Source organism: Aquila chrysaetos, chromosome 6, assembly GCF_900496995.4.
Source record: "Aquila chrysaetos chrysaetos chromosome 6, bAquChr1.4, whole genome shotgun sequence".
Classification (NCBI taxonomy): Eukaryota; Metazoa; Chordata; class Aves; order Accipitriformes; family Accipitridae; genus Aquila; species Aquila chrysaetos.
Window position 1 is genome coordinate 42657651 of NC_044009.1, and position 26803 is coordinate 42684453.

The 26803-nt window shown below is 50.8% G+C and overlaps 1 protein-coding gene across 1 annotated transcript in view; it reads right to left on the bottom strand.

Moving 5' to 3' along the window:
• The window catches only part of ITGB5 (integrin subunit beta 5), a 63925-nt gene extending 37864 nt beyond the window's left edge, over positions 1-26061 (bottom strand). Inside the window, 6 exon segments of the mRNA XM_030017854.2 lie at positions 4370-4538; positions 8286-8535; positions 13605-13809; positions 21680-21765; positions 25940-25983; positions 25985-26061. Of these exon segments, the coding sequence (XP_029873714.2) occupies positions 4370-4538; positions 8286-8535; positions 13605-13809; positions 21680-21765; positions 25940-25983; positions 25985-26046 (816 nt within the window). The 5' untranslated portion in view covers positions 26047-26061.
• Positions 26062-26803: the final 742 nt, after the last annotated feature.

A 26803-nucleotide genomic window follows, 5' to 3' on the forward strand; every position in this document is an offset into this window, starting at 1 on the left:
ATCTTTCCGATAAATATAACTCTTGCTTCAGAGACACTATTCCAGAGTAGATTTCTTTTTCGACCCTATTGCAGAAGGTATAATTTCTTTAATGGCATTTTAAAGACCCACACAATGCAAATAAGGCCAGAGGAAGAAGTCTTTGGCAACACACATCCTTTGCCACGTACCAGCACATTACAGTCCAGCTCAGTAGGCAATGAGGACTTTTTTGCTCTGGGAAGCAGGACTCATTCCACTGAAGTGACCCCACTGGACAAAAGGCAAGATCTTCATGCCAAAATGTAATTTCTTAAGAACTCAACCCAAGAGTGATTATGGCTCTAACAATGCAAGAAGCAGTTCTTGGTCTACTCAGCCACCAGACAGAAGCCCATCCAGTTCACTTTTCTTTGAGTATCCAAAGCTGATTTCTTTTTTTTTTTTTAATGATTGAGGCCAAGAAACTCCCAAAGAGATTAAAAGGATTAATCCGAGTTTCATTTCCTTAGAAATGCGCTACACACAAAGAGAACGAGCCGCATTCAAGCAGCAGTTACAAATCCACTTCAGGGGCGATGCTGCTGTTCACCTGCCTGCTAAGCCCACCTTTAAATCAAGGGCTAAGCATCCCTTGGCGGACAAATTCTCTGTGCCTCCAACACACACTTTCCCACGTAAACAGCATCAAAACTGCTTTGGTTGCTCAGTTCAGGAACTCACTTCCAAAAAGCACCGAGCACCCACAGTGTCGGTGCCAATATCCGGGCACTGAGAGCGTTTGATGCCTCAGAGCACTGGACCAGGATGTCTCAGACGCGGTGGCCGAGCCGGTGCTGATGCCACACTGAAAGAGCTGGAGACCTACGGAAAAAGCACCCGGAGAGGCTGGCACGCCAAGGAGCCGCTGCATCTCACACTGCCTCCACCAGCAGCTTCCAGGCACTGGAAAATACAGCTCTTCAGCACGCAGTTTCCACCGCGAAACCCAGAGCAGCACTCTGCTCCGCTTAAAACAAATAACCAAAGAGACTTTCGTTTATTTTTACTGGACTGGGATTGTTGAACAAAAAAACCTGCACTGACGTCTGCCCCCTCATCTGGTTTTTGATCCTCACGGGATATAAAGGATTTTGAAAGCAGGGGTGGGACCTGACCCAAAGCAGAGTGAAGTGGGAAGACGTGTCTCCACAGGGCTGGGCACGCTACAGATCCTGCCCCTACTCCTACGACCAGCCGCGGTTGCCTCCTGTACCCCAGAAGACCAGCTTCTCATGCCTTACAGCCAACAGTGACTGGCAAAAGTGCCACAATTGCCTCAGCACAGCCCAGCCCTCCAAATCCTATTGAAAAGGCTGCAAAACCCTGCATCAGTATTTCCAAGCCTGAAATAAATATCTAAATTTATGCTTTGGGCGCTGAATAAAAATGGTTCAGTTGCCAAGACATTAATTGCCAGGAGACCCCCTGGATTCATCAATATGTCTAAACCCCGACCAGTTTCTCAGGTGCAGACCTTTTTGGAAGCAAGAAACAGATACAGGTGCAAGACAAGTATGCCTTAGAGATTAAAAGCCAAAATCTCCTTTGTCTGGCATAGCTCTGAAAGGCACCTCAGTGTCTCCCAGATGTCTTGGCCATCTCCATGTACCAGTGTCTAGCAAGCACCAAACGAAACTATTTCAAAAGACGCTTCATTTTCTAATCCAGCATTATCTCCTTGCTGCATCTTAGTATATAAGATCTGAAACTTACACGTACCACCAAGCCATATGACGCTTGCACTTAAAGAATGGCAGAAACCCAAAATACTGCAAATGGAAAATGTAATTACAGAAAGTTGATTAATATTCCTGGCTTACCATTTTAGCATCAGGATAAAGGCTTATTGTCTCTGGCTCCTTCATTGCCTCCAGAATAACATTTACTATATCTTCATCTTGCAGAAAGGAGCCAAACCCTGGGCCTGCTTGTTAGTCTGTATTAGCTGTACAAACTTTCCCCCTTCCTTGGCTTGAAAACCAGGCCAAAAAATGACTTGAGCGTTACAGAGCTCTTAGACAGCTCATGCAGAAGAAATGTTTGATATGAATTACAGTATAAAAATACCTAGTCAACAGAGTAGGTATTGTTGCTGACACCTCAGTGCTTGAAGAGGTGGAGAAGACCACACTCGGACACCATGGCTTGGAAACAGCGAGGCTCTGCCCTGCCATGACCCGCTGTCCCCAGGACGTCCCCCCGATGCCACAAGCTCTGCTGCTGAGCACAAAGTACTTCATGGTCAACATGCTACATCGCCCTGACGGCAGAGCACTTTCTAAGGTCGTAACTGCTCTAAATCTTGGGTTTTGAATAGGGCAGTGGGTGAAAGCTGGAAAAAGCTGGAGCACGCCAACGAGATGCAATGGGTTGAGTCCCCACGATACTTCATCAATCACTGCTGGCTGCAAAGCACCATTTGTTGCAGCAAAGAGCATCCTCATCAGGCAGCAGCACTTCACTGCTACCCCAGCTGTCTGCCACCTTCACCCACCTCAGTGGTGCTGACCCCCACCACAACCCACAGCCACTGACCGGTCTGGGCCATCACTCGGCCGCCACGACGGAAATTAATCTCTAAGCTCCCGTTTTGGCTACGGGGCTTAGGAGGTCAATCAGCCGGAATGGTCTGGAATTTTGGCTGTTCTGACTCTGGACAGATGGAGCGTTTGCTGCTCATACCTGCGATCAGCAGGCAGCTGCTCCACCCACAGCAAGGGGCTGCCAAGGCAGCGCGAGTCACGGTGCAGCCGGTTCTCCCGCCTCGCACACCGGTCCCATGGACTTCCCTTCCCACACCTGAGCTCTGGCATTTAATTAACCGCCGCGGCTGCAGAAATTCCTCTGTCATGACCTGCCACATCACGCCAAGAGCCATGCAAGCGCACACGCTCACCTCTGCTCACCCTTCCTAGAGGATGCTCAGTCCTGAATTCAGATGGTGCCAGCATCTAAATTCATCTTCCGAATTTAGAAGGGACCAGGCTGTGTGCTCAAGAATGACAGTCAAAGATTTTGGTCCCTACTAACAGTTTGAGACTGGCAGAAATGTGTAGGCAATACCTTGCAGATCTCCTGCCTTCCACCAACACCTCCAAAATGAGCCCTTGTGATACACACCACAACATTTCTGTATCACAGGGAAACGTTGTCCCATTTTTGCAATAACGTGCTGGAAGGAACTGCAAAAAACCACACAGTGGGTGGCACAACTTGAGTGACCATGCTGAGATGTCTCTGCTCTAACCATGAGAGCCACCACTCCAAAACTGAGAAGCACTTTATGCCCAGATGAGTATTGGGAGCAGCACTGTAGCTGTGCCAACAACAATACCTGTGCCAGGCTGGGAGAGGGAAGATGGCTGTTGGGTGGCATCAAATCCAATGGGGCAGGTTCAGTCCTGCCAAGAGCATGAAACGTAAATGAAGCCAACCCAGGCGAGGGAAGCTCTGGTTTCCCACAAGCCTGTGTCCCACCACTCCTGCAGATGATGCCTATCTCCCAGCTCCCAAAATCCAGACTCAGAAGAAAACATGCCCAATCCAAAGAACTATGCAAGGCTGGAGCAAGCAAAACCCAAACTGTATGTCAAGAGGGGAAAAAGCAACTAGAGCTGTCCCTGGCGAGCAGGAAAGCTCAGCCACACAGTGGAGGGGAGCAAACACTTCCATCCCTGATGCACAAAGGGATACAGAGCAACCCACCTACTTGTTCCAGAAAGATCTTCAAGCAAACACCTCCAAAAACCCTAAGGACATGGCTAACATGGCACCAAGCTAATGAACTCTGTCTTTAATTACTGCTAACAGCTCCAGTTTTGTTGACAAAGAGGGAGAGCAGGCTATCAGGGCCTGGGGCTGGGCTCATCCAGCCCCACACACAAAGGGGGCAGGTACGAGCAGTAGGAACCAGCTCCAACCCTCAACATGAGTCAACCGCTGCAAGATGTGTTTGGCACACACGCACTGAGCCGATGCACGGTGCTGCTGCACGCAAGTGTGCATGAATCTTAAAGGATTTTGTCCCAGGTGCTCAGGGATCAGCACCTACAAGTCTAGCCATGTGATGAAATCTCAGCCCTAAATTTGCATTTGCAAAAGCTTCTTTTTTACCCCTTTAAACTAGAAAAAATATTAACCTTTTTTTCTTTGCCTGTTCATGTACAAAACCACATGAAAACAATAGCCTCTACTTTTCAAGGCATTTTTCATGGTTTCTGCAATAAAAATTTGGTAGTTACTTCCAAAAAATGGCATACTGAAGTTTTACCCTGGTCCTAGAACAGAGCAGAAGGAACCTCCGCTTCTTTTGCTTTGCTTTAAAACCCCAGAAATCAGAGCAACTCACCTTGCAGACGGCAGCCTGCAAAATTGCATCAAAACCACCCTCTGGAGCATCTCGGTTGCGGGAAACCTTCTGTTTCTGAACTTCTTCGTTGAAACGGTCAACTTTATCCGTTAGGGACAAGAGGTGGCGGAAGCCAAAGGATGGGACGCAGCTGGGGAACAGCTTGTAACTGCAGGAGGAACAGAGGAGTGGTCAGCTGGGAGGAACCACACCAGCAGCCAAGAGCTGCAGAAACTCCCAGCTCTACCAGGTTGGTCTCCAAACTTCTGTTCAGAGGGATAAAATACTTCCACAAGGCTTCATGTTTTGGACGCTTTGATTTCTGGGTGTTTATCTACAAAACCCTACAGTAGAGCCCATTTTTTTTTGTTTCCCCCCCGGGGTTTTGAGCAGCTGAAGTTTCCAGAGATCTCACCAGGACTGAACACCTCTCTCCATGTAAGGTGTGAGCGAAGACACCAAGCACCAGCCTGCCCTGGGCCATGCAACTCTGCAGTTTCAGCACCCATAAAGCAGTTTTCACAGCAGGAATCCACAGTGCAGGATGTGACTCAGTGATGCAGAGGGTGCTTTTTGGTAAAGCCACCATCCCCAGCAGCCCAGGAGGGTGGTGTGAGCCGTGCCCCATGCCTGCAGAACCGGTGGGCTGGTGTCAAAGGGCATCACACAGAAGTGTCACTGCCGAGAGCTACTTTTCCCCTACTTTTCAATATGCATTTTCACTCTGTCATCCACTTTTCTTGGCAGTACGTGCCACCCTGCACCCACTGCACGTCACCGGGCACCTGGCAATTGCCCAACACGAGATGTGGTGATAACTAACACCAACTCTTGCATACACCCACTATCCCTGCAAGCTGGTGAGCAAACACCATCTCCGCTTTCCAGAGGGCTGCTGGAGCAGAAAGGTAGGAGTGGCACCCTAAGGCAGAGAAACACCTCGGCAGGCTACCAGGAAAACTTCTTCTTCCATACCAAACTATCAGGAGGCAGCTTTGGTGCTCCCCACGCGGCCAGGAGAGCTCAGCAGAGCAGCTCCTGCGGCGTGGGAAATCAGAGTGTGTGCAGGGGAGAGGGATGAGAAGGGTTAAGAAGAAAATGTGTTTAAAAAGGAGTTGGGCTGGCACTAATTCATTCCTATCTTCAAAGATAAAACCCAGAGAACAATTAAAGGCTTCTGCTGACACATGACCCACTATGGGTAAGTTGTAAGAGGCTTTTTACACAAAGGAGCATTTAAGATTTACTATGGCTGGGAACTCAAATCCCTCACAAGCAACCCCAGAGCCGGGACTTCCACTCGCACAGCCATGCACACACCTAACCACGGGGCAGGTCCCACTGCCCTGGGCCTGGCTGGCAATTAGAGCCATCCCTTGTGATCAGTCCCGTGTTCAGACTTGCATCCTGCTCGCACCTAGGGCCAAGACAAGGAGTTCGTGATGCCTGAAACCTCTGCACTGCAGGGTCTCAGCAAGCAGCCCTTAACCCACGTGATACATCTGGGTGCATCTGGGTATCTGAGTGACTACACAAGGGCACACACCAGTGCGGGTGGGTTATCTCAGGTTGTAACCTCCACAAGTCATATCACAGATAGATGGGCAATTAGGCGTTCAGTCAAACCCTCTGCCTTCCTTATCTTTTCAAATTTACTGTTTGTTTCCTTCGTATTATCTCTCTTGAATGACACTGTGGCTGTGAGAGGCCACATCCTGGCTCCTTGGCAGGTCCCAGCTGGGATGCTGAGCCAGGAGCAGGGGTGAGCAGCGAGCTGGGGTGAGGTGGAGGAGGCACAAGCGATCCCAGCCAGACCCCGCATGCAAGCAGGGCTGCACCCCACCCAGACCTGCAGGACAGCCATCACCGACAGGAGGAGGAGGAGGAGGAGGAGAGAGCCTGGACCGGGGGCAAAAAACACCCACCGCAGCTCATGTTTACTTGCAGCTTTTCTTAGATGAGAGCAGGCTACTGGACAAAGTCTGCTTTGACACTAGAAATAGCTGCAAACAAAACCACACCTGACAACGACCTCACTGCCACATCAGCGAGCCGCTTGGCAGCAGCGATCGCAGAGCAGGCAGGGGAAAAGGACGCTGCCGGAGAACAACAGGGAGCCAGCACTCCCGGTTTGGATGAAGAGGAGACAGATGGCAACTGGAAGGGAGCGCCCACCAGTCGAGCTGCCTTGGGCAATCCTTCCTAAATGATTTCCCAAGACCAGGCTGGCTTAATGTAACCCACAAACAGAAAAGCCACCACCTGGGTAAAACCAAAAGGACATGCAGATATAGCCTGATCGTGGTGGGAAAAGCTGAGGTGATAGCTCTGGATGCCCTTGATGAAAGGGCATCAGCAGTTTCAGGCAGACCTTGCTGCAGAGTTGTCCAGCTCCATACTCTCCTCCTCTCCCATCCCTCCCCTCCTGCACATTTCACTCCATTTCACTCAGCAAAAGCCATGTCACTTCAATTAAATCACACACCAGCCAAACAAAGTTTCCAAGATTTCCCCAGCTGGAGCGAAATCCTGTCCCCAGCCCACAAGCAACATGAGCGGGTGATGGAAACTGAGGACAACAGAGATGACTGAGAGCATCCCTCTGAGGCCAAGCCAAATTTCGGGGTGAAAGAGCTATGAAGAGCATAGTGTACAGTGCCATGGTGGCAGAGCCACTTCCCCGGCTCAGTCAGTGTGGTCACTTTTGGCTATGCTTTTTATGGCCAAAGCAGGAGTTTTCAGTGTTAAAATCCATTTGACTTTCCTCTCTGGACAGAACTGGTGAAAAGGGAATACAGATAATTTTGTCTGGTCAATGTGCAATGAGATGCCAAATGCTTGGTCAACGCCAAAAGTTGGCCAAGAAACTCATAGCTGATGCCAGCTCTCTTTAATCTGCCTCTCATATGGAAAACTTAAAGGATGCATGCTTGCAGAGCTTGGCATCCATTCGTGTGGTGATCTTACAATGTAAGTATCCACGAATGGCTCAAATAAAAGTGCTAACCCTACTGCCCTTACATGACCAGAAAGCACTCCAACGATGAATATGGTAAAAGATGGGGACCACAAAGGTAAGCGCCAATGGTGACATTCTCCCAGGAGGGCACTTGCTGCTGCATCCATCCTTTAGTGCCAACATCCAAACCCATCTGAGCCTGGACACCCTCCACTACACCCAGTTTCTGGCATAATCCTCAATTCAATGATCTTGATCCCAACTCCAGCAGTTAAAAGGCAAACAAAAAGACTCTAGCAAAGACACTAACAAGCAAAAAACAAAAAGGAGGAAGGCTCTGATATCACCGCAAAGCAAACCACATCATCTGTGTCTTTTGCAACTGCCAGTTTGTTTTGCTTCCACAGCAATAAAGATGAAAAAACCTGCCTGACATCTTCAAAACACTTTACAAGAACTCATTAATCAGTACTACAGGCCCTCACAAATCTCACTTCCCCCAAACACTTCTGTTGGGAAGGACTTGCATTGCCTTGGTCTCCTTATCTGTAAAATGGAGACAAAGAGCTTAATTGATTTACTCAAGGCCAAACTATGACTCAGAGCTAGGATCAGAAATCAGGAATTTCTGGCTCTTGCTCCTTTTTTTCTTAAAGCGTACAAAAAAGTCTGCCATGCCTGCATCCTCTTCAGGTACTTAAAAATAGCTTCAGGCTCCTGATACAACAGTTTCCCATCTCTAGATGCAGAGACCTCCCAAAAGCCCCTGCAAAATTGGAAGTTGTCCTATTTTGAACTTCTCTGGAGCATCACAGTGACAGCCATGGCTAATCAGCATTCCCAAAAGCCAGGGCTTAAGTGTGGTTCATTATTTAAAGCAAGAATGGGAAGAGAAGACTGCAGCTAGGCTCTGTGCAAACACGGGGCTTGTCCCTTCAGGGTACACCTACCACTTACCCAATGCAGGGATTGTTTTGGTATCTTGGTGCCGTGTAGGAGAAAGGAGAAATGTTCTTGTCCACGAAAGAGCCAAACCCCAGCCGGAAATTGCTCGTGAGCTTTCGCATCTCTTCAGCCAGCTTGGTCCCCAGATTGCGAATATTATCTAGGTCGTCGTTCATGGACAGGGAGAGATCCATCAGGTAGTAGAGGTCCACGGGATAGTCCTCCACTTGCCGAACTTGAACTCGGAAGGAGGTCTGGTCACCTGCACACACACAAGAGTTGAGAGTGGTGAAAAGGAAACTCCTAGCACACATAAAATCCAGACCACATGCTTTTTTTGTCCCCTGCAGATCGCTTGCAAAAGGAGAGGGTGAGGAGAATAAGCTTTTCCAAATCCATCCCTTACGAGACTAACAGGAAAGCAGGTAATGACTTTGGGTCCTCTTAAGCTATGTAGTGTACTGGCTGGCAAGAAAAAGACAGATCTATAGAGTGCCTGTCTCTATTTTACTTTGGAGATACAGGAAGGGGTCTTTCCATCTCAGCTAAGAGAATGTCTAAGGCGGGAAACATGAAAAATGCTGCTGCCCCAGGCTGTGTACAGTCCAGGGGTGTTTTCCTAGAAAACTGGAAAGAAAAGCAAGCAGAGTGAGCCTCAAATGGATGTTTCATGGACTACTGAAAGTGGGACCCTGCACACGCTTACTTGGGTACCTCCTCAGAGCAAACCAGGAGCAGTCCAAGAAGTCCTGCACAAAAGAGAGGAGGTGGAGCAGGAGAAGGAAGAGGGTCAGGAGAAAAACAGCCAGCGTGAGATAAATGCAAGATGTCCTCTGGGCTGTGCAGGGAAGTCAAGCCGAAGCAGACACAGAAGAAACACCTTTGGAAAGGACCTCTCCCCTGAAAAAGAGCTGTGCCACCATGATTCTGGAGAAAGCAGGGCAAAAGGGAAGTAAACTGGAAAAAGAAGGTTGTTAGGGTCACCCAGGGAAGCACCGAGGCAGGGACGAAGCTTCCTGAAGTGATGAACACGAGGGAAGGAGCTGACAGGGCTGAGTCACAGGCTGTGCAAATGCAAAGAAGAGCAGAGAAAAGCCTTTCCCCGACCTTCCCCTTTGCCAAACCGCTTTCACCAGAGACGCCTTCTAGAAGGGGTGCCAGGAGGGGAGGCCACTGCCAGCACTGCCCACGCCTCAGAAAAGGTGAAGTGGCTTCAAAGTGAACTCAACTTCACACCAGATGGACCTCGGTGGAGCCAGAGAGGAGGTGGCAAATGTTTGCCTTATGCTTTGCTGAGAGAGGGGTTTAAATGGAAACCCCAGACTCCAGCACCCTCAAACCCCAGGCTGGTTTGGAGATCCCACGTCCCCAGCTGCCTCCTTGGCCCATTTTCTAGCTCAGTGGGGTCTCAGACCCAGGGACTCGGATCCTCTCAAGACCAAGCTCTCCCTCCTGCCCACCTCTCCCAGCTCTTCATGGCTGAGGCTGAACTTTGGACACCGGCAGGTTCTGCAAAACACTCGTAGCTTCCCCTCTTCTTCCCCAGAAATGAAACACACGTTTTTTAGCATTGTGAAAACATTCCCCTAACCGTTTTATTGTTCTCCTCATTGTGCGCAGCGGCACAGCTGCTCCCACTTACTTCCAGCCCAACAACACGCAGCAGCAGCAGCATCCCAAAACTGCTGCGCTGGCAAGACACGGCATGGAGGGGCTCCGCAGCCCGGCAGGCAGGAGCCCTGCGTGGCACCTGGGGTCACGCTGCGCTGAGCCCCACGCAGGGCCGAACACCCTCCCTGGCTCCAGGATCCGCTTTGTAGTGATTTCTGCAGCTGTCCCCGTCCGCGGGGAGCGAGCGGACGCCCTCTCCCAGCCCTCTGCGGCAGCTGCTTTGGCCCAGCAGCACCCACCCCTTCGGCGAAGGAGCCGGGGTCCCAGCACCCGGGGGGGACGTGCAGTAGGGTCAGAGCCTGCCTCTTTTGCAAACAAAGCTGTGAAGGGTTTAGAGCCGCGTCTGCTCTTGGCTCCCCCTCTGCGCGTCTCAGCCAGCTCAGTGCTGGGGTATCAGAGGAGTCAGCTACAGCTCCTAAACCAAGACCTTCCCTCTGTTTAATGATTTCCCTGCACATTTAGATCAAGGGTTGCTTCCAAGCCAGGGCTTCTTTTCTTAAAGGTAATTGCTCCCCCCTGCAGTCTGCTACAACCCCACCTGGCAAAGGCAGGGCTGCAAGAGGCACCATGCGCAAACACGTACACGTAGGTATTGCCCAGATATCAGCTGTAGGAAGCAGGAAACTTGCCATAAATATTCCTCCTTATTCTCCCCGGCTTTCTTTCCCAGCAGGAGCAGGACTTTCCCGGCACAGCGCTGAGATGTGGTATGCAGCAGGATGCAACTCAGCACTGGCCCTACAGTAAGCAAAGCTATCGAGGCGGCTCAACCAAATCTGGTGGGTCTAACGCTGTACCTGGCACACATTTTGCAGGGGAATAAAGAAGAACATCATTTATATAGGGCAAAACCTGTTAGAATTGACTGTGCGGTAGCAAACCGTGATTGCAAGCTTGACTCTAATTCAGTGCTGCAAGAATGTGTTTAACTCTGGGAAAATTTGTTCCCATGCCTATTTTTTTCATTCCTACATATTTTTTCCCACTGGAATACCCAAGCCTTTCAGAAAAAGAGGATGTGTCATTCTACATTTCCCAACATTTCTGTTTCCAAAACACTGTTCTTCCTCAGCAGGTCCTAAGATGGGAATTCCTGTGCCAGAAAGGGTATTTGAGATGCTCTGATCAAACCTTCTTCTCTTAATAGTTACAAATTTAGCCCTCAGAAGCACCAAAAATAACAGAATCCTGGTCCTGATTCTTCTTTCATTCCTAACTGCACAAATCGATTATCTCAGAGAAAACATCGCTAACGTATGTAGATGTAAGTGCCAAAGAATTTATTATTCTCTGTGCACAGTATTACATTCACACTTCTAGGGATAATCCAGCCCCCCCCCTTCCCCATGTACCACCACCACTATCCTCTCCTTAGGGCTTTTACTGAAAAGTTTTAAACTCAAAACTGAATTCAGAAATGTTTCTTGGATACTGTCACACAGAGGCAATGCAGAAACTGGAAAAACTGCTTTTGGCCAATTTAAGAACACAAACTCGACAATGATGTGTATCCAAGAAAAGCTCTTTTTTCTGCTTGGTGAGACTTCCGGCTTGATGGGCAACTCAACTTGCATCTATTCATCTTTTTAAATTCCTTTTACACTATTCATATTTTTCATTTAACCAGGACACACTGCTTTATAGCTGCACCCAAGATTAAAAAGCAATATTATAAAAACTAAATGCTCGATCTGAAAGCTACCCTGTAAGGACATCAGTTTAAGGCCTTTGGAAATTAGCTGTGGGCACAGAGATTTGGGGATGTGACTTCTGCCACAGGACGATTAGATCAAACTGCCTGGGTGGGAACAGCGAACAATTGACAATTCGCTCCCTTCTGCTTCTGCTTAGCGGTCTAAGAATAAAAGATCACCATTGCCACAGACCGCCGTGTGAATTCATCTTTGAAATAGTACACCCTTCATGCCCAAAATTAAATCAACATTGTCTCCTTTTTGTCTTGGGTTCACAGCGTGAAACTCATTCCCAAGCTCAAGGATTAATGGATAATTTAAACTGGGCATGCTAATACAAGGGTTTAGGAAGTCATCAGCCCTAAAACGGAGTGCTGTCCAACATCAAAAAGAGAGCAAAAATGGGAGATGCTATTACAAACGTCTAGGTATGTCCCTCGTCCTGCAAGGACTCTGATGCCCTGCAAGAGGAGCACAGGGAGGGCAGCTAGCCGGCTCAGCGTGGGAATGGGAATGGCTGCAGGGGCCCTCGGGGCGATGCCTGCAGCTCAGCCCGGACCCGGAGGGCTTCTCTGCCATCCCAGGAGAACCGAAGGCGGCCATGAGCGTGGTCTCCTGCGAGGGCCGGCAGGAACAGCACACCAGCCCTGTGCGGCCCCCAGGGAGCCGCAGGGAGACGGACCCCCGCGCCCTGCCGCAGACTGGAGAGGTGGGCATCCGCGCCTCCGGCCGGGCAGAACTGCCGGGGATTGGGAATGGGGAATGTGCTGAGCGCCGGGCACGGCATGTGAAGGAGGGTCTGCAGGAGGCGAGATGGGGAAGCTGAGCCAGCCCTTTCTGCCAGGAATTGCCTCAAGAAACAGGAGTAATAACGACTCCCTTTTTTTTACGGGAGCAAAACTGTTTCATCAGTAACATTCAGTTGCAGAAGCCATGCATCTAGCCATACATCCAGTGGTGACCACCCTCAGGTATCTGCTTTTAAGGCTTTGAAGCAAAATTTCTTTACATTTGAGGGTCTGACTGATGGCAGCAGTCGTACTGCTGAGTAAGAGTTAATGAAGAGACGTGACGACTATCCAACCCATAGAATTAAAACAAAAAATCCTGCAGCAACTGGTAGGCTCTGGGAGAGCACTGGTAGCGTGAGCACCAGCTCAAAATCCTGTTTTTCTTGGGCAAAACATCATATTTCATTTTTCTGTATGCTCATGAGAGCTGTCACAAAACTGTAAGCCTTAGAAACCCACACCAATTGCTTATAATGAATCGAGCTTTTATATTTGCTTCTTAACTTTGCAATAAAGAGCTTTTTTTTTTCCCCCTTCAGAAATATTGGCTGCCAGATTTTTGCAAGAATTCTGAACCCACATTAAAGCCTGCCCCCACCATGCAAAAACTTTTGATAACAAGCATGCTCGCATGGCTCCGTCCAGCCATTCCCTTCTAATTTTTAATTAAAAGGAAGAGATTGAAGAAAAGTGATGGCTCAGGGGAATGAAACAGGGACCTGGCTACAGTCCAAGGCCTGAGTCACAAGTTCAAATCTCCATCTTCTGCCTTGATCCCATGGCTCTTTTGCATACCGACAGAAAACAGATAGGCGGTTTTGTTTCCAATTCATAGAAGGAGCTGTCTCAGTTTAGAGTCAAGCACTGTCAGCTTGGTGGAGGATCCAAAGTTATTTTAACTCCTTCCATCCAGTGATTACGTTTTTAAGCTGAGCGGATTCCTTTTAAACACATGCAAGGGTTAAGACTAGTACGTAACAGCAGGGACATACGCCTCAGCCCCAAACCTGTTTGCGATGCACCGCCGAAGCTCACGGGCTGTGGAAGGGGCCGGCAGCCACCTGCTTTGGGGGGCTACAAGGTCACGAGCTATAACACGCGCTCGGCACGTCCCAGGCACCCTTTCTCACCCACAACCCTCCCCAGCGTACGGCTCACAGCCGCTGGGGACTCACCAGGACGAAGATTCAAGGCGACCTTCTGAGGCGTGATCTGCGTGACGTCCAGGTGGGTCTGGCCGGAGCCCTTGCTGCTCAGAGGGACGTTCTGCACCACGCTGATGCTGCTGCTGGGGTTTTCGATGGCCCCGGCACAACCGTTTGCAATCAGGTTCTGCAGGAAGTCGCACCGCGACGTGATGGACTTTGTGCTGCCGAACTCCTGGGGGGCGAAGAACGGACAAAGGGGAAGGGGAGGGAGAAACATCAATCCCACAGCAGGGGCTTTGTTTTGACATGCTGGTATCTGTAGCAAATAGGAGATGACAAGGAGAAGCTGGTGTCATCTGTGGTGGCCGTACTCAAAAGCAGCCTGCACTGAGCCTTGAGCCTTTCAAAGGGATCTACCAAAAAAGAAATTCTGCAAGGATTTGAAAATTGAATTTGCTCACAGACCACAGCAGCAGAAAGCTTAGCCTGGGGTTTCACCCCAGCCACAGCAGCAGCACTTGCTCCCAGCCCTGTCTTGGGCCACGTGAAAGCAAGGCAAAATGTTTGGTTTGCTGCCTGGGCAGCCGGTTGCCATCTCTTCAAGGGGAAAAGGTGAGAAGCCGTTATTTTTCGCGCAGGCGTCGCCTCGAAGGAGCTTTGTGTAGGAGAGAAAAAGAGGACAAGGAGGTCGCACCGAGGCAAGCAGGGCAAACCCACCAACCCAGAGAGCCAAGTCAAGATGTGAAGCTGGAGACTGAGGCTGGGTGGCTCCAGGGACCTGCACCCTCTTCCCCGGGGCCAGACACCGCGCGTCCCCCCCCACCTCACACCTCTGCACTGCAAGCGTTGGCAAGACACCATCACATGGGGAAAAAAAAAAGAGACAGCAAGCTGTCCCTGAGGCAGAGCACAGCCGGAGCGGGTTGACATGGGCACACTGTCCTGGGCGGCTTTGCCAGAGAATAAGGGAGGTGGGAGAGCCTGTGCCCGCAGGCAGCGAGGCACATGCAGCGGCTCGATCCCAGAGGACGGGCTGCCGTGGCAGGGAATCTCCCAGCGCCCGTCCCCAGAGCTCCAGCCCTCGCCGCGAGCCCCACGCGCGGTGCACAATGCAGCCTTGTGCGGGTCGGCACTCGGGAACAGCCGGCCGCACAATGCAGCCGTTTGCAAAAAGCCCATTTGTTAAAATGCCTTTCTTTTTTTTTTTTTTTTTTTTTTTCCAAAAGCACCAAAGGGAGCAAGTCGCATGTCCAAAACTTACTGGATTTTCAACAGTCGATTCCTACTTATTTCTACACTATAACAATAGAGACAACCGTCTTCTGCTCCAGGGCTGATGGACTAAAATGACATGAAATAATGCAAAGATGCTCCCAGCCACACCAGCCCCTCCTTCAGCTGTGCAGCCAAAAACCAGTGCAGGGCTGAATAAACCTCACTTTTTGCTGAAGCTCCGGCATGGCAGAGGACAGGGGAGACATCGAGGAGGGAGAGGTCATCTGACAGATCTTGCTTTCGCACCCCACGAGGTGCTCCGGGGCCCCTGAGGACAGCCTCGGATGCAGGGCCCTGGGACATAGACAGAGACTCTCTGCTGCATTTTCTCACTACGAGGTCCCAATGCTATTTGAAAAATGCAAGATTTGCATTCCAGCATCCAGCGGTGCGGTCCAGCCAAGAAGACAGCACGTTGGATGGATACGAACATGAATTTCTTGGAACATGTCGTGTAAACAGATGAACTCCCAGAAAGGAGGACTGGGACTATTTAAATCACCACCAGCATGACAAAATAAAAATCAGAATCCCCCACGAAACCAAAAACAATGCCCAGCCTTTCAGAGCGGCACGTTTAGGGCAGCCTTAGAGAAAAGTTTCTCTCGGATGTGGTTTGACCTGAAGTCAGTGAAAACCCGTCGGACCCCAGGCACTCTCCTGGGTCAGTCTACCCAGCAGCAGGGCACCCGTGGGGAAATGCTCTCCTGCTCTCCCAGCACCTCTGCCAGCTCATTTCTGCTGCCACCTATTAGGAAGGACACTCTGGTTGTGCACAAAGCAACACAAACAGCACCAGGAGTGCAGCCGGGAACCTTTAGTTATTCTCCAGGAATTAACACTGGAGAGAAGTATCCAAGCAGGACAATACTTAGGGCTGCTCGTGCAACTGCAGCCTTTATCAGGCAATTTCCAATCTTCCCTGGGGTCTGCTCCAAAGCCTCTTGATGTGAACGGAAAGACTCGACTTCAAAGGGCTTTGAATTAGGGCTTAATTTTCTGGCTGGGGCTGGGGTAGCAGAGCAAGAGCCAGGAGGGGCGGGCAGCCCGGGGAGAGGAGGATGGTGGTTTCCTCCACCAGCTGCTACTCTTCAGCAGTCGAGCTCCTAACAGCACGAGAGACAGCTCTGGGTACGGTACTGTTCGTACCGACATTTACCGTCCCAGCAAGGGGTGTACAGGAGAGCAGCAGCCGCACGCTGAGGATGAGACAGCACCCGCACGTGGGGTGAGGAGCGTACCCTTGTGGGACCTGCCGGGAGCCTTTTTGGGGCACGGCGCCCGTGCAAGCCTGTCCATTTGCACGGCGGCGAGAAACGGTTATTGCTGCAATGTGTTTTTCTGCAGCCTTCGTGACAGAAGTTCTCTGAAGGAAGCCCAGGAGGTCGGGGGAAAGCCCGGGCACGACTCCTCCTGACGGGAGCTGCACAAAGCTCTCGGGTCAGCAGCACCTCTGCAATCCTCCAGTCCCCAGGTCCCCCTCGCTCGACCCAGCTATTTTCTCTTAAACTTTCTTCTAAAATGGGCCCAGAGGACTTGCCACAGGGCAGCAATCGCTAAGCTGCAGCTCCAACCAAATCCAGGCCTTTTCCTGTTCGATGAAAAGCCACATTACCCGGGGTGGAAGAAAATACCCCCCCCTCTCAGGGGTGCAAAGACCCCAGGAGAGGGGGTGCAGCTCAGCACCCAGGGGTGCAGGACTGACCCCTACTTCTGCTTGCGTTTCTAACCCAGGCAGGGTGACACCAAGCAGGGGAGTGACGGCGGCCTCGGGAAAGCCCCAGCAATCACCGCAGCACCCTACAAACAAACACCCCTCACGTGCACCCATAGGTTAAAACCCAAAGCCAAAACTGTGGCTACCAGGTACCACCCAACTAAAGCACAAAGTTTTCTTCAACAGAGAAAATCAAAGCTCCTGGAGGTCAAATGAAAGGAAAAAAGGGTGAGCAGCTTTGAGGAGTAAAGGGTATTGCGCAGGTCCAAATAATTCACAAGCAACCGTGCCAAAAGGCAGCCCCACACCAGCTCACCGTGGCACACCGGTTCAAACCCTAATTCCCCCCGAGCAGAGGACACCTCACAGTTAGTTAAGCAATTCAGTGCACCCAAATACCTGCCGACCATCTGCCCGTATGCCTGCTTCAGCGAGAAATGCAGCAGGTACCCCACGGCAAGCAGGAACCGCCCCAAGCATTGCTTCGTGCCACAGAGAAGCATCGGTTCGGGAAGATCCCACCTAGTCCTTGTCAGCAACACTGGGGGCTTGCAGCCCGGTGGGCACTTTGCGGTCCGGGCTCTGTGCTAACAAGCTCACAAAAGCAAATGCACACAAGCGGACAGAGTGAATGGAAACAACAGTGTGACAATTACATGCTCATCAGTTTGACAGTCTTAAGACAAATCGCTTGGTTCATGCTATAAAAATGGAGAATAGCATTGACTGTATCTAACTGACTATACCTAACTCCTGACTAGACACGTCCCTACCATTTTTTTGCTTTAATCAGCCCAGTTCTGCATTAATTCATTCTGAAATATGCTTGTTTTCTCCATTTTAAAAAAATTGATGTGTTCCCTCTAGGAACATCCTTTGATTTTGGTTCCTCATTCTCCAGGCACACATTCCTGAGATGGGGTACATCTCAGGATGGGATAGGATGGGAGATGGGAGAGGATGGGGTACAAGCAACCTGCTGGAAAACAGAGGGTGTCATTGGGGAAATTTCAGTTCAATTAATCTAAAAGGAAATTTCAGTTTAATTAATGTAATTAATGTGCATCTCTATTTTGCATGTACACACATAAATGCATCCACAAAGGTAATGCATGGATGAACACAGCGTACACACACCTAACAAACAAGAGGAGCCTCTGCACATTGGCACGCTGCTCCCCAAAGCAGCAAACAGAAGATGACAGCAATGTAATGACATAATTTCCACCCCCCCCCATACTGGTACACTCTTTTGGAGAGCATCCCCCCTGCAATCACTCCAGGTAGGTTTATCACGAACACAAACCCCACCTGGCTATCACAGCCCACCTGACAGCTCAGAGGATAGTACTGAAGCCCCTTCCAGAGCTCCCTGCTCTCCCCAGCAAGCCCAGCAAGGCCTGCTGAGCCTGGGCAACCTGATGCCACTGCAAAAAAAAATCAGTGAGCATCCTCCTCTCCCACCCACGAAAACCAGGCTGCCGCAGAGATCACAGCAATGCCACGGGCCACTGTGCAGTTTCCAGCCAGAGTATTTCACCAGCAGCGTGTCAGCAACTTCTAGTCATTTCCAGCTTCTTCTGGAGCTTGCAGGAGGAGCTGAGGAATCTCCTCAGATTCCAGCATGGATGGAAAGGCTGCAGCAGGCTCCATCACCCAAGAGTCACATATTTCCCCCAGACAGCCCTATTTCAAGGCATGCTCAGGCAACCGTTAAGGCCACACATTCATACCTCCTCTTTTAAGTGCCATTTAAACAGATCACCTCATTTAAGTCCTGTTTTTCAAGGTATTCTTCCACGAGCCAACAGAATCTATGGCTGCTTCCAAATTTCCAACAGCCCAAAGACTTGTGGTTAGCTCGGCAGTCCCTGGGGGCTGCGGGGCTGCCGGATACCAGAAGCTGCTATCATCAACTCATCCATCATCACCCTCTTGGGTGGGAGCAGAGATGCCGAACACAAGCAGAAGTGAACAGAAGCCCATTCAAGCCGAGGGGACATGATGCAGCCTGTACTAACAGGTTAGGAGGTGGTAGTCATAAATTTATAGCATCTTGGCTACTCTGCTGTAAGCCTTTATCTACATGCATGCTCTTACCCTCACAATTCAAGGCAATGTAAATACAGGGAACCTTATCCCGCTTGGAAAACCCATCGGGATTGGGCTCCAGAATTGCTTTCGCACACTCCTAACCCCTAGTTGCAGTCCATGAGCGCTCAAGCCTTTCTGCTCCTCTGCGGTCACACGGAGCCTGGACGCGGGAGTGCGAAGGGTGATGGAGGAGGATGCGACACTGCGGGAGGTTGCATGAAGCGTGACTGTCTCGGGGAAACAGCATGGCTTTCCTGCTCAAACTGCTCCTCTCGCACAGCCAAGGGGTCCCTCGCAGCATCGGCACTGCCGGGCACCCAGGGGGACAAAGAATAACCAGGTATGATGGCACCATCAAGTGATGTTATTCCCCAAAAGGAGGAATATTATATATGAGAAGGTGTACAGATATATATATACAGGAAGATATAATAATATATATTATATATTTTGTGTATATATATTATATATATGTGATAGACATCTCTACACTTCCTGTATATACAATACATATACACATATTATAATATATAGAATTATATGTATCATTATATTATATATACTTACAGACTTCTACTATATATATTTCCTGACAAAATTATTAATTGTTGCCTACAAAGATGACAACAGATGGCCCGATTTGCTCCCAAACCTGTTAAGTAAATGCAAAGGGAGCACAAAATACACACTAATCAGCTGATCATGTTTCTACCACAACATAACTAGCATCTCTGGAAACCGCTCCAATATCTTGGCCCTGATACTTAAACAGCAGCAGAGCTATAGAATTTGACTGGCATGCACGCTCCCGGGCAACATACATAGCAAATGACAGCTAATGGAAATAGCTAAGGAAAACAGACTAAAAGCAATTTAATAAGCATACCTGACTAGGCTGCGGCAGAGGGAAGGGAAATAAGGTGGTGAAATGACTATGCAAAAGGAAAGCAGATATTAAGAGGTTATAATATTACTTTAAAACTTTTGAAGTCGAAAACCTCTAGATATCTTTCGCAATCCCATTACCTGACCTGATGATCTCAGTTAAAGAGAAATAATTAGAGTTTCAAACAGAAGATTATATAAAAAAAAAATACAGAATTAGAATAAGAACTCACTAAGTTTTAGCACGCAGCATGTAAAAGGGGACAGCAGCTTTTAAACACGTAGCTCTTGGCACAAAACACCTTGAAATGTAGTTTTAAATAGCTGCTGCAGGCTAAAGGTCAGGAAGTATTACAGCACTTCCCTGTAAACACCCATCTTCCTTCTTGGCCCTTCCATTCCATTTATGAGTATTTTTTTTTTTTGGTAGCTCTCCTGTTTGTAAGATAAGAGTCAGGCTGCCAGTCCCATGGGCTGCCATACAACTAGTGGTCACAGCGACCACCAGATAAACATTTCCACTGGCAGCATTTGCAAAAAGCTGTCTTTTGATGCCAAGAAGAAAAACAAAACAAAACAAAACAAAAAAAAAACAAGCTGTTGGGTACCCGTAGCTTAATAGCCAGCGTTCCTGGATCCAATCTCACCACCGCAGATTAGCTGGCTGGAAGAGGAGCTCTTACAGCTGTTTACAAGATGTCTCAAAAGCGGGATCTATTGCTTTACCCTTTCCCTTCTGCACACCATTCGCCTTGCTGGAAAAAAACCCATGAAAGCCATTATGCTGTCAGGTAGCATGGTGTTAGCAGCGTTAGGAGGTTTTCCTTGGAGAGCTGCAGCTGTGCTTACAAGTAAGTGAAAATCCAGTAAAATAGACCTGGAGAGCCAGAGGCTGGGGTACCTCCTGAGACCCAGCCAAACCGCGGGGCTCGGGACCCCCCCTCGCCCCATGCCCATCTCCATCCTCATCCTCCGCCCCGAGGCAGGGCTGGCAGGAGGAGGGACGGGAGCAGCAGAGGGACGCGTGGGCAGCGCCTGCATCCTCAGCTCAGCATCATCACCTATAGCCAGAAGGTGAAGTATGTGCTCAACCCCACAGCTTGCCTCCCCCAAAACAGGACCGGGACGGCCACGCTAGAGGAAAAAGGGTCAGCGGGGAACAGGTAAGCATCACTCCTGGGCGTGCCCATGGAGAGATTCAAGATTATCCACTGCCCTGGGGTTTCTCACAGCCCAAAGCTGGTTCCTGGCACAGCAGCTGTGCCTGCAAGTAGGCAGAGTCTTTCCCGGCATCTGTAAGCATCCATATTTCTCTCTTAAACACTTAAGACGGACATGGGTACTAAGCAGACAACAGCTATCTATGCATTAGATGTTATCAGGTCTTTCACACACCTTGTTCTCTAGAAAACATAAGTCTATGTGATAAGATATATATTTGATAAGAGATATATATAGATAGATAGATATATGCCTAAACTCATGAGCAGTCCTTAGGGAGCAGGGAAAGACATTTGCAATTTCTCACAAACCAAGGAGGCCCCATTAAATTATGGGTGAGCAGCTTCAGCGCCAACACAAGGATGCATTTTCACCCCAAAGCACACAGTTAAGCTGTGTAACTCGTCGCCACGGCATGGCGCGGATGCCAGAAGCACGGGTCACCCCCCAAAATGACACAATAGATTCAGAAAGGAGAATTATCTTTGTTACAGACAAAAAGCCCATGCCATGCCAGGCCACGCAACAAGGAACACGTAGCAGGACACCAGCCAGGGGCTTGGGGCTTTTTAGGGGGAGAGCTTTCAAGCAAGGCTCCCTGCAACACAGAGCGCACGCAAGGACCCAGCACCCACCGAAAACAAGAAGGTAATTGAAGGGACAGAAGGACTGAAGGAACAGTGCTGCTCTGTTGAGGATGCGCGGGGGCCAGAGGGGTCAGAGACTTGTATCCTACAGCGTCAAAGAGCCGAGGAGTCGCATACACGCAAAATACGCTCGGCATGGAGCACCTGCTGCCCTCACCCACCCCTTCTGGCACGGGACGGCGTCAGGAACAGGCGAGGTGGGGGAATAGCTCCCTTCCTGCATTACAAAAAGCATGCAAGACAACCGAGGTCTGCCCACCTACCTCCTTGGAGCACCAGGCACACTTGGGATGGATGAGGAGACACTCTTCGCAGGATGTGGCGCTTCCACTGGTGCACAGATTGAGACCTTCAGCAAGAGAGAACGACAGAGAGCGGGGTGGGCTGAACGGTTACTTCACTCCAAAACAGTGTTCAGGGGTTTTCTGAGATATTCTTAATGCTAAACATACTGTAAGTTCAAACAAGAGCAAAGAATCTCTCAGGAGCTGAAAAGACAGGAGAAGGTGTAAATCTCTCTTCACCTGTAAGGAGGTCTTGTTATCTTTTCCTTCTCCAAGAAAAATGAAAAGGACAGAAACTTGTGTTGGGGTGCTGAGAACCTCTAAAATATGACCCTGGTGATTTTCCTTCCCTCTTTTTTCATGGATCTGGTTAATCAAAGAGTTCAGCTATTCATCTTCCTAATGAAATACTTCCATCGCTGCGGACAGAAGGCAACAGCTGTTTGACCAGCCTGAAATACGAAGGTGGCGGTCCGAAACCTCCCGAGATGCCGACTTTTAAAGTCGCACTAGGCACATCATCTCAATTTTTCCAGCTGAATATATGGGGGGACCTTCCCCAAAATTTTCATCTTAAGGCAGCCTTGGAAGACACTCATCTCCCCCTTCCGCACAGGTGATTTCCATAGCGGACTCCTGTTACAGTAAATTACTTTTAATTTATTACGAGAGTCATTTCCACAGGATATCCAGGTTGAGCCGGGCAGCGTGTTTGCACTGGGGCACGTCCAAGGCTGGCCGGGGTGGAAGACACCAGGCCACGGCCGAGGGCTGTCCCTGCCCGCGACGCCGGCGGGGGCTCTGCGCCCACCGAGGCGGCAGCAACCAGGGCAGCGGTGACGCTCTTTGCTCCCGGATTGCTGGTGTCCAGCAGCACAAGGGGTACCGAGCGAGTTTCACTTGCAAAATCCACGATCTGGGCTTCGGGCTTTAAAAAAAAGAAATGGAACCGCGCAAGTAAAGCCGAAGCAAACATCAACGGTATCAGCTTTGAATGCAGCAGCTTGTTTAAGCATGCCTGTGGCTATGAATGTGCCCTTCGATACCCGCCAATGCCCCAGCTCCCCCGGGTACGGCTATTAACTTCTACTGTCAATAACCGATTAAACAAATCTCCAACCGAGGATTCAGCACAGAGGCTGCACGCTGCAAATGAAATGCCTCAGGCTCGAACTCCGAGTCTGCTATTTTTTCCAACCCAAATGTCAATAAAAGCATTGTCAGGCCTCTATTTTCAGCCAGTTGCATCTGCAGATACCGTTGCACCACGCTGCTGCTGGGTATAATCTGCAGATTGAGCAGCCTTGCTGATGGCTGCTGAAGAGCCACGCTGAGTTTTCTCCGGTCCCAAGAACTTTCTGCCCCAAGAGCTTCGGAAAAGGGATTTTTGCTGTACCCCATGTGAATATTGCACCAAAAAAATGAAAAGCGGTGGCTGCCTGGGTCGCTCCCATACAGGGCCAGTCTGTGAGCGCAGGAAGCAGTGAATCAAGCTGGACAGCTGGAGGAAAACTTAGCATGCCCTAGGCTAAAAGCAAAAAGAGGATAAGTAGGTCCTGTCAGTAATTCTCAGTCATCGCCGAGGCATGACCGTGTCAGAGCCCTGCATTGACGGGTCTCTGCTGCCCGCAAGGTGGTTAACTCTAACCCGGGAGTGCGAAGCCCTGGACTTTCTCTATGGGTCTCATTCAGACAGGCTGCTTGGGCTCATTCATACCAAACAAGAGCCTTCTTAGCGTTTTTTTTTTTTTTTTTGCTGGCTGTTACCACATACCCAGGCGTTTCATTCCTTGTTCACATTCAGAAGTTATATTCCAGCTCCTGGACATAGCAAGAGCTCAGAACATAAATAGGTTCTATAAAGTAAAATGTAGCTTGTTTGACTGAGTTACAATTTGCACAGAGATTAACACTTTTGTTTCCAAACCCTACAACAGAGTCCAAAGCCTCTCCTCCAGAGCTGCTGCTCTGGCAGCAGTGCACGGGCTAACAGCAAAAATAATGGGCTTTATAAAGCAAACACTTGAGTTTGTACCCTGGCTACCCAGCCCCAGCTCTCCCACGGCTTCACTTGCCCATCTGCATGGAAGTAGGATAATATTTACCTCCATTCCTGACTGCTGGATTTGGGGGAGTTTACTTAGTAACGGCAATATCTGAAGGAAAACCAATGTCTCCTCCTTCCACCGGGTGCCATGACCAAAGCAGCCCACGCTCCTGTGGCCAGCCACGGGGTGACATTCCTCCTGGTGGCAGCTTTTGAAGTTTCCAAGTATGCTTTTCTTTCCACTTTGGAGCAACACCAAAGCGTTTCCAGCATTGTTGTGAAAGCAGAGCTTTGTGAAGCCCTCTGATTTTGGACTGAAACCCGAGCTTTTTGAGTTGGAGTAAAAACACGCAGGATTTTCCAGATGCAAGTCTTTGCTGTGCTTGATTCAGTGCAGTCTTTCCTGAATCAGGCAAAGGAAGGACCTGAAGATGCTCATGCCAGTCCAGATCCTTCCAGATGCTGGGGCGAGTCACCCAGTAAGACTGGAAGAAACTCAGTCTGCTCCTTGATTCCGATATGTTTAATGAAACCACTCCTGAACATCAACTAAACTTCTTACAATGGGGAAAATTCCATCCCGGATTTAGTTGGGATTACTCCAGAGGAAAATAATCCACCCCCCCTGGACCGCTGAGCTCCACACCCCACATACGGTCCTTCACACTAATGCCGCTGAGTCCTAAGCCCTGCACCCTGTTTCATTTTGCAGAGCAGCGTCCAGCAGGCACGAAGAACATCTCCAGATGACATCCTTCCCTTGGGCTGAACCGCAGGAGAGCCCAAAAAAGCAGACAAAGACAGTGCATCCCACTAGACAGCTGAGATTTTAATACATCAAACTACTGATGCAGAGCAAGATAGGAAACTCTCATGAAAGGTACTCAACAAATTTACTCATAAAGATGCTCCAGGCAATCAGACCTCATTCTAAACCTGTTCTGCAAGAAATCCTAGTTTGGGCGGCTCCTCAAACGGAGACGAATGTACTGGCTTGCTTGGGGAAAAAAAAAGAAAAAAACCCAACAAACTGATGTGCTTCATTCTTTGCACAGCTAAGTGTAAAAAAAGATGATTTTATTTATGCTTGCAATAAGCATTCTAACAGCCTCGTCCCCGAGATGGTCTGCTGCATTACAGAGCCATCAATTCTAAGGATCAGACCCACTAAATAAATAAATAAATTTTTAAAAGCTAAGAAAGTCTTTTCCGAGTTTTTGCAGTTGCGTGCCACAGCACTCTGCAAGACGAGCCTCTTGTTAAGATCGCTCATTAAAACATTAAGCACTGAGAGTAATGGTGGACTTGGGCATTTTGTGGGCTCCCTTCATACAAAAAAGTTTCCCCAAGTGCTCAGAGAGGAGAGAAACCCCGTTTCCAGTACTACTGGAGCAGAGCCACAAACTGCGCCGCGGTCTCCGAGCGTGTCCAGGAGCCGTGAGAGCATCCCCACTGGGGACAAGGACTGCTCCCTGGACGCAACGCATACGTGGGGGAACGATAAAAGGTAAGAGTGGGGTAATGATGTAAGGTGAGGGGAGTCACGGGCAGCGCGAACGCTTGTGGCTTCATGCTGCTGTTGCTCGTCCAATCAATTAGTACACACGGCTCAGACAAACATCCCAGGGAAGTGCTTTTCCCTGAATAGAAGTGGTTATAGCTGGTTCCATTAAAGTATATATATATATAGCGAGAGAGGTGCGTATATAGCTGTTCCACGCTTTTTAAGGCGAAGGCGTAAAATCCCGCAGCGCAGAGCCCAAGGATGCGGTCCGTGCCCACCAGCGCTGCTGGAGCGCGGGTCCCCACCGCCCCGCAACCGGGGGCAGGGCGGGCGGGGGGGACCCGCGGTGCAGCCCCCCGCCGGGGCTCGGGGACGCCCCGGGGCCGGACGGCGGCGGGGGGGGGAAGCGCTGAGAAGCCCCGGCACCGGCCGCCCCCCGGGCCGGGGTGGGGGGGGGGGCCGGGCGGCGAGCCGCGTCCCGCCGGCACCGGGGCTGGAGGGGGGAACGGGCGCACAGGCAAAACGCAGCGGCGGGGAGATGGGAGCGGGGCTGAGGCGGCCGGAAAGGGCCGGGGAGGCAAAAATAAAAACCGTACCAAAAGTGCACCGAAGCGGGTTTGGGGGCTAATCCGCCTTCCGGGGCGGCGTTCGCAGGGCCCGGGGCGGCGGGGAGCGGAGCGGCCCTTACCTCTGCCGGGCTGCAGCGGGGCGGCCAGGAGGAGGAGGCGGAGGGAGGAGGAGCGGGGGGGGCCGGCGGGCGGCGGCGGGGGCCGGCAGCCCCCCTCGGCGGGGCATGGTGCGGGCGGCCGGGGCGGCCGGGCAGCCCTTCCCGGCCGGGCCCTCCCCGCCGCCTTTTGTGCAGCCGCGGCGGCGGCGGCGGCGGCGGGAGGAGGAGGAGGAGGCGGCGGGGGCGGCGCCGGGAGCTGCCCCGGGGGCGGCGGGCGCCGCGCTCCGCCGCGGGACGGGACGGGACGGGACGGGACGGGGCGGGTGTGCGTGTCTGTGTGTCTGTCCCGCTCCCGAGGGGTTGCGCTGCCACCTCCCCGCCCCGCCGCGCAGGGAGGGGTAAGCCCGTCCCCCGCGGGCGCGGAGCGGGCAGACGCGGGCACGGCCGGGCCCACGCACACGTGGGGATGCGTGGGCACGGGGAGACACACGCGCACACACCCCCCCCGCACGAACGCCCACACTCGTACACACACGCGCGTACGTGCGCGCCCGCCTGTGCATGCCCACGCACATGCATGCACATTTCACGCGTGCGTGCACCCGCCTGCACACGCGTACACGCACGCGGGTACCTGCACACAGATGCATGCGCACCTGCGCATCTGTCACGGACACGCGCGCGCACGTACGCGGGCACACCCAGACACGTGCCTACAGGCAGACGCGCAAAGCGTGGACAGGCACACGCGTGAACAGGCACACGCGTGCCCACGTACCCACAGGCACGTGAATAATGGCGTGGCCTCCTCTCCCGGCTCACGGCGGGGCTTGCGCTCGTTTCCCCACGGGTCGGCGGCCGCTCTTACGTGGCGTTTTCCTGCTC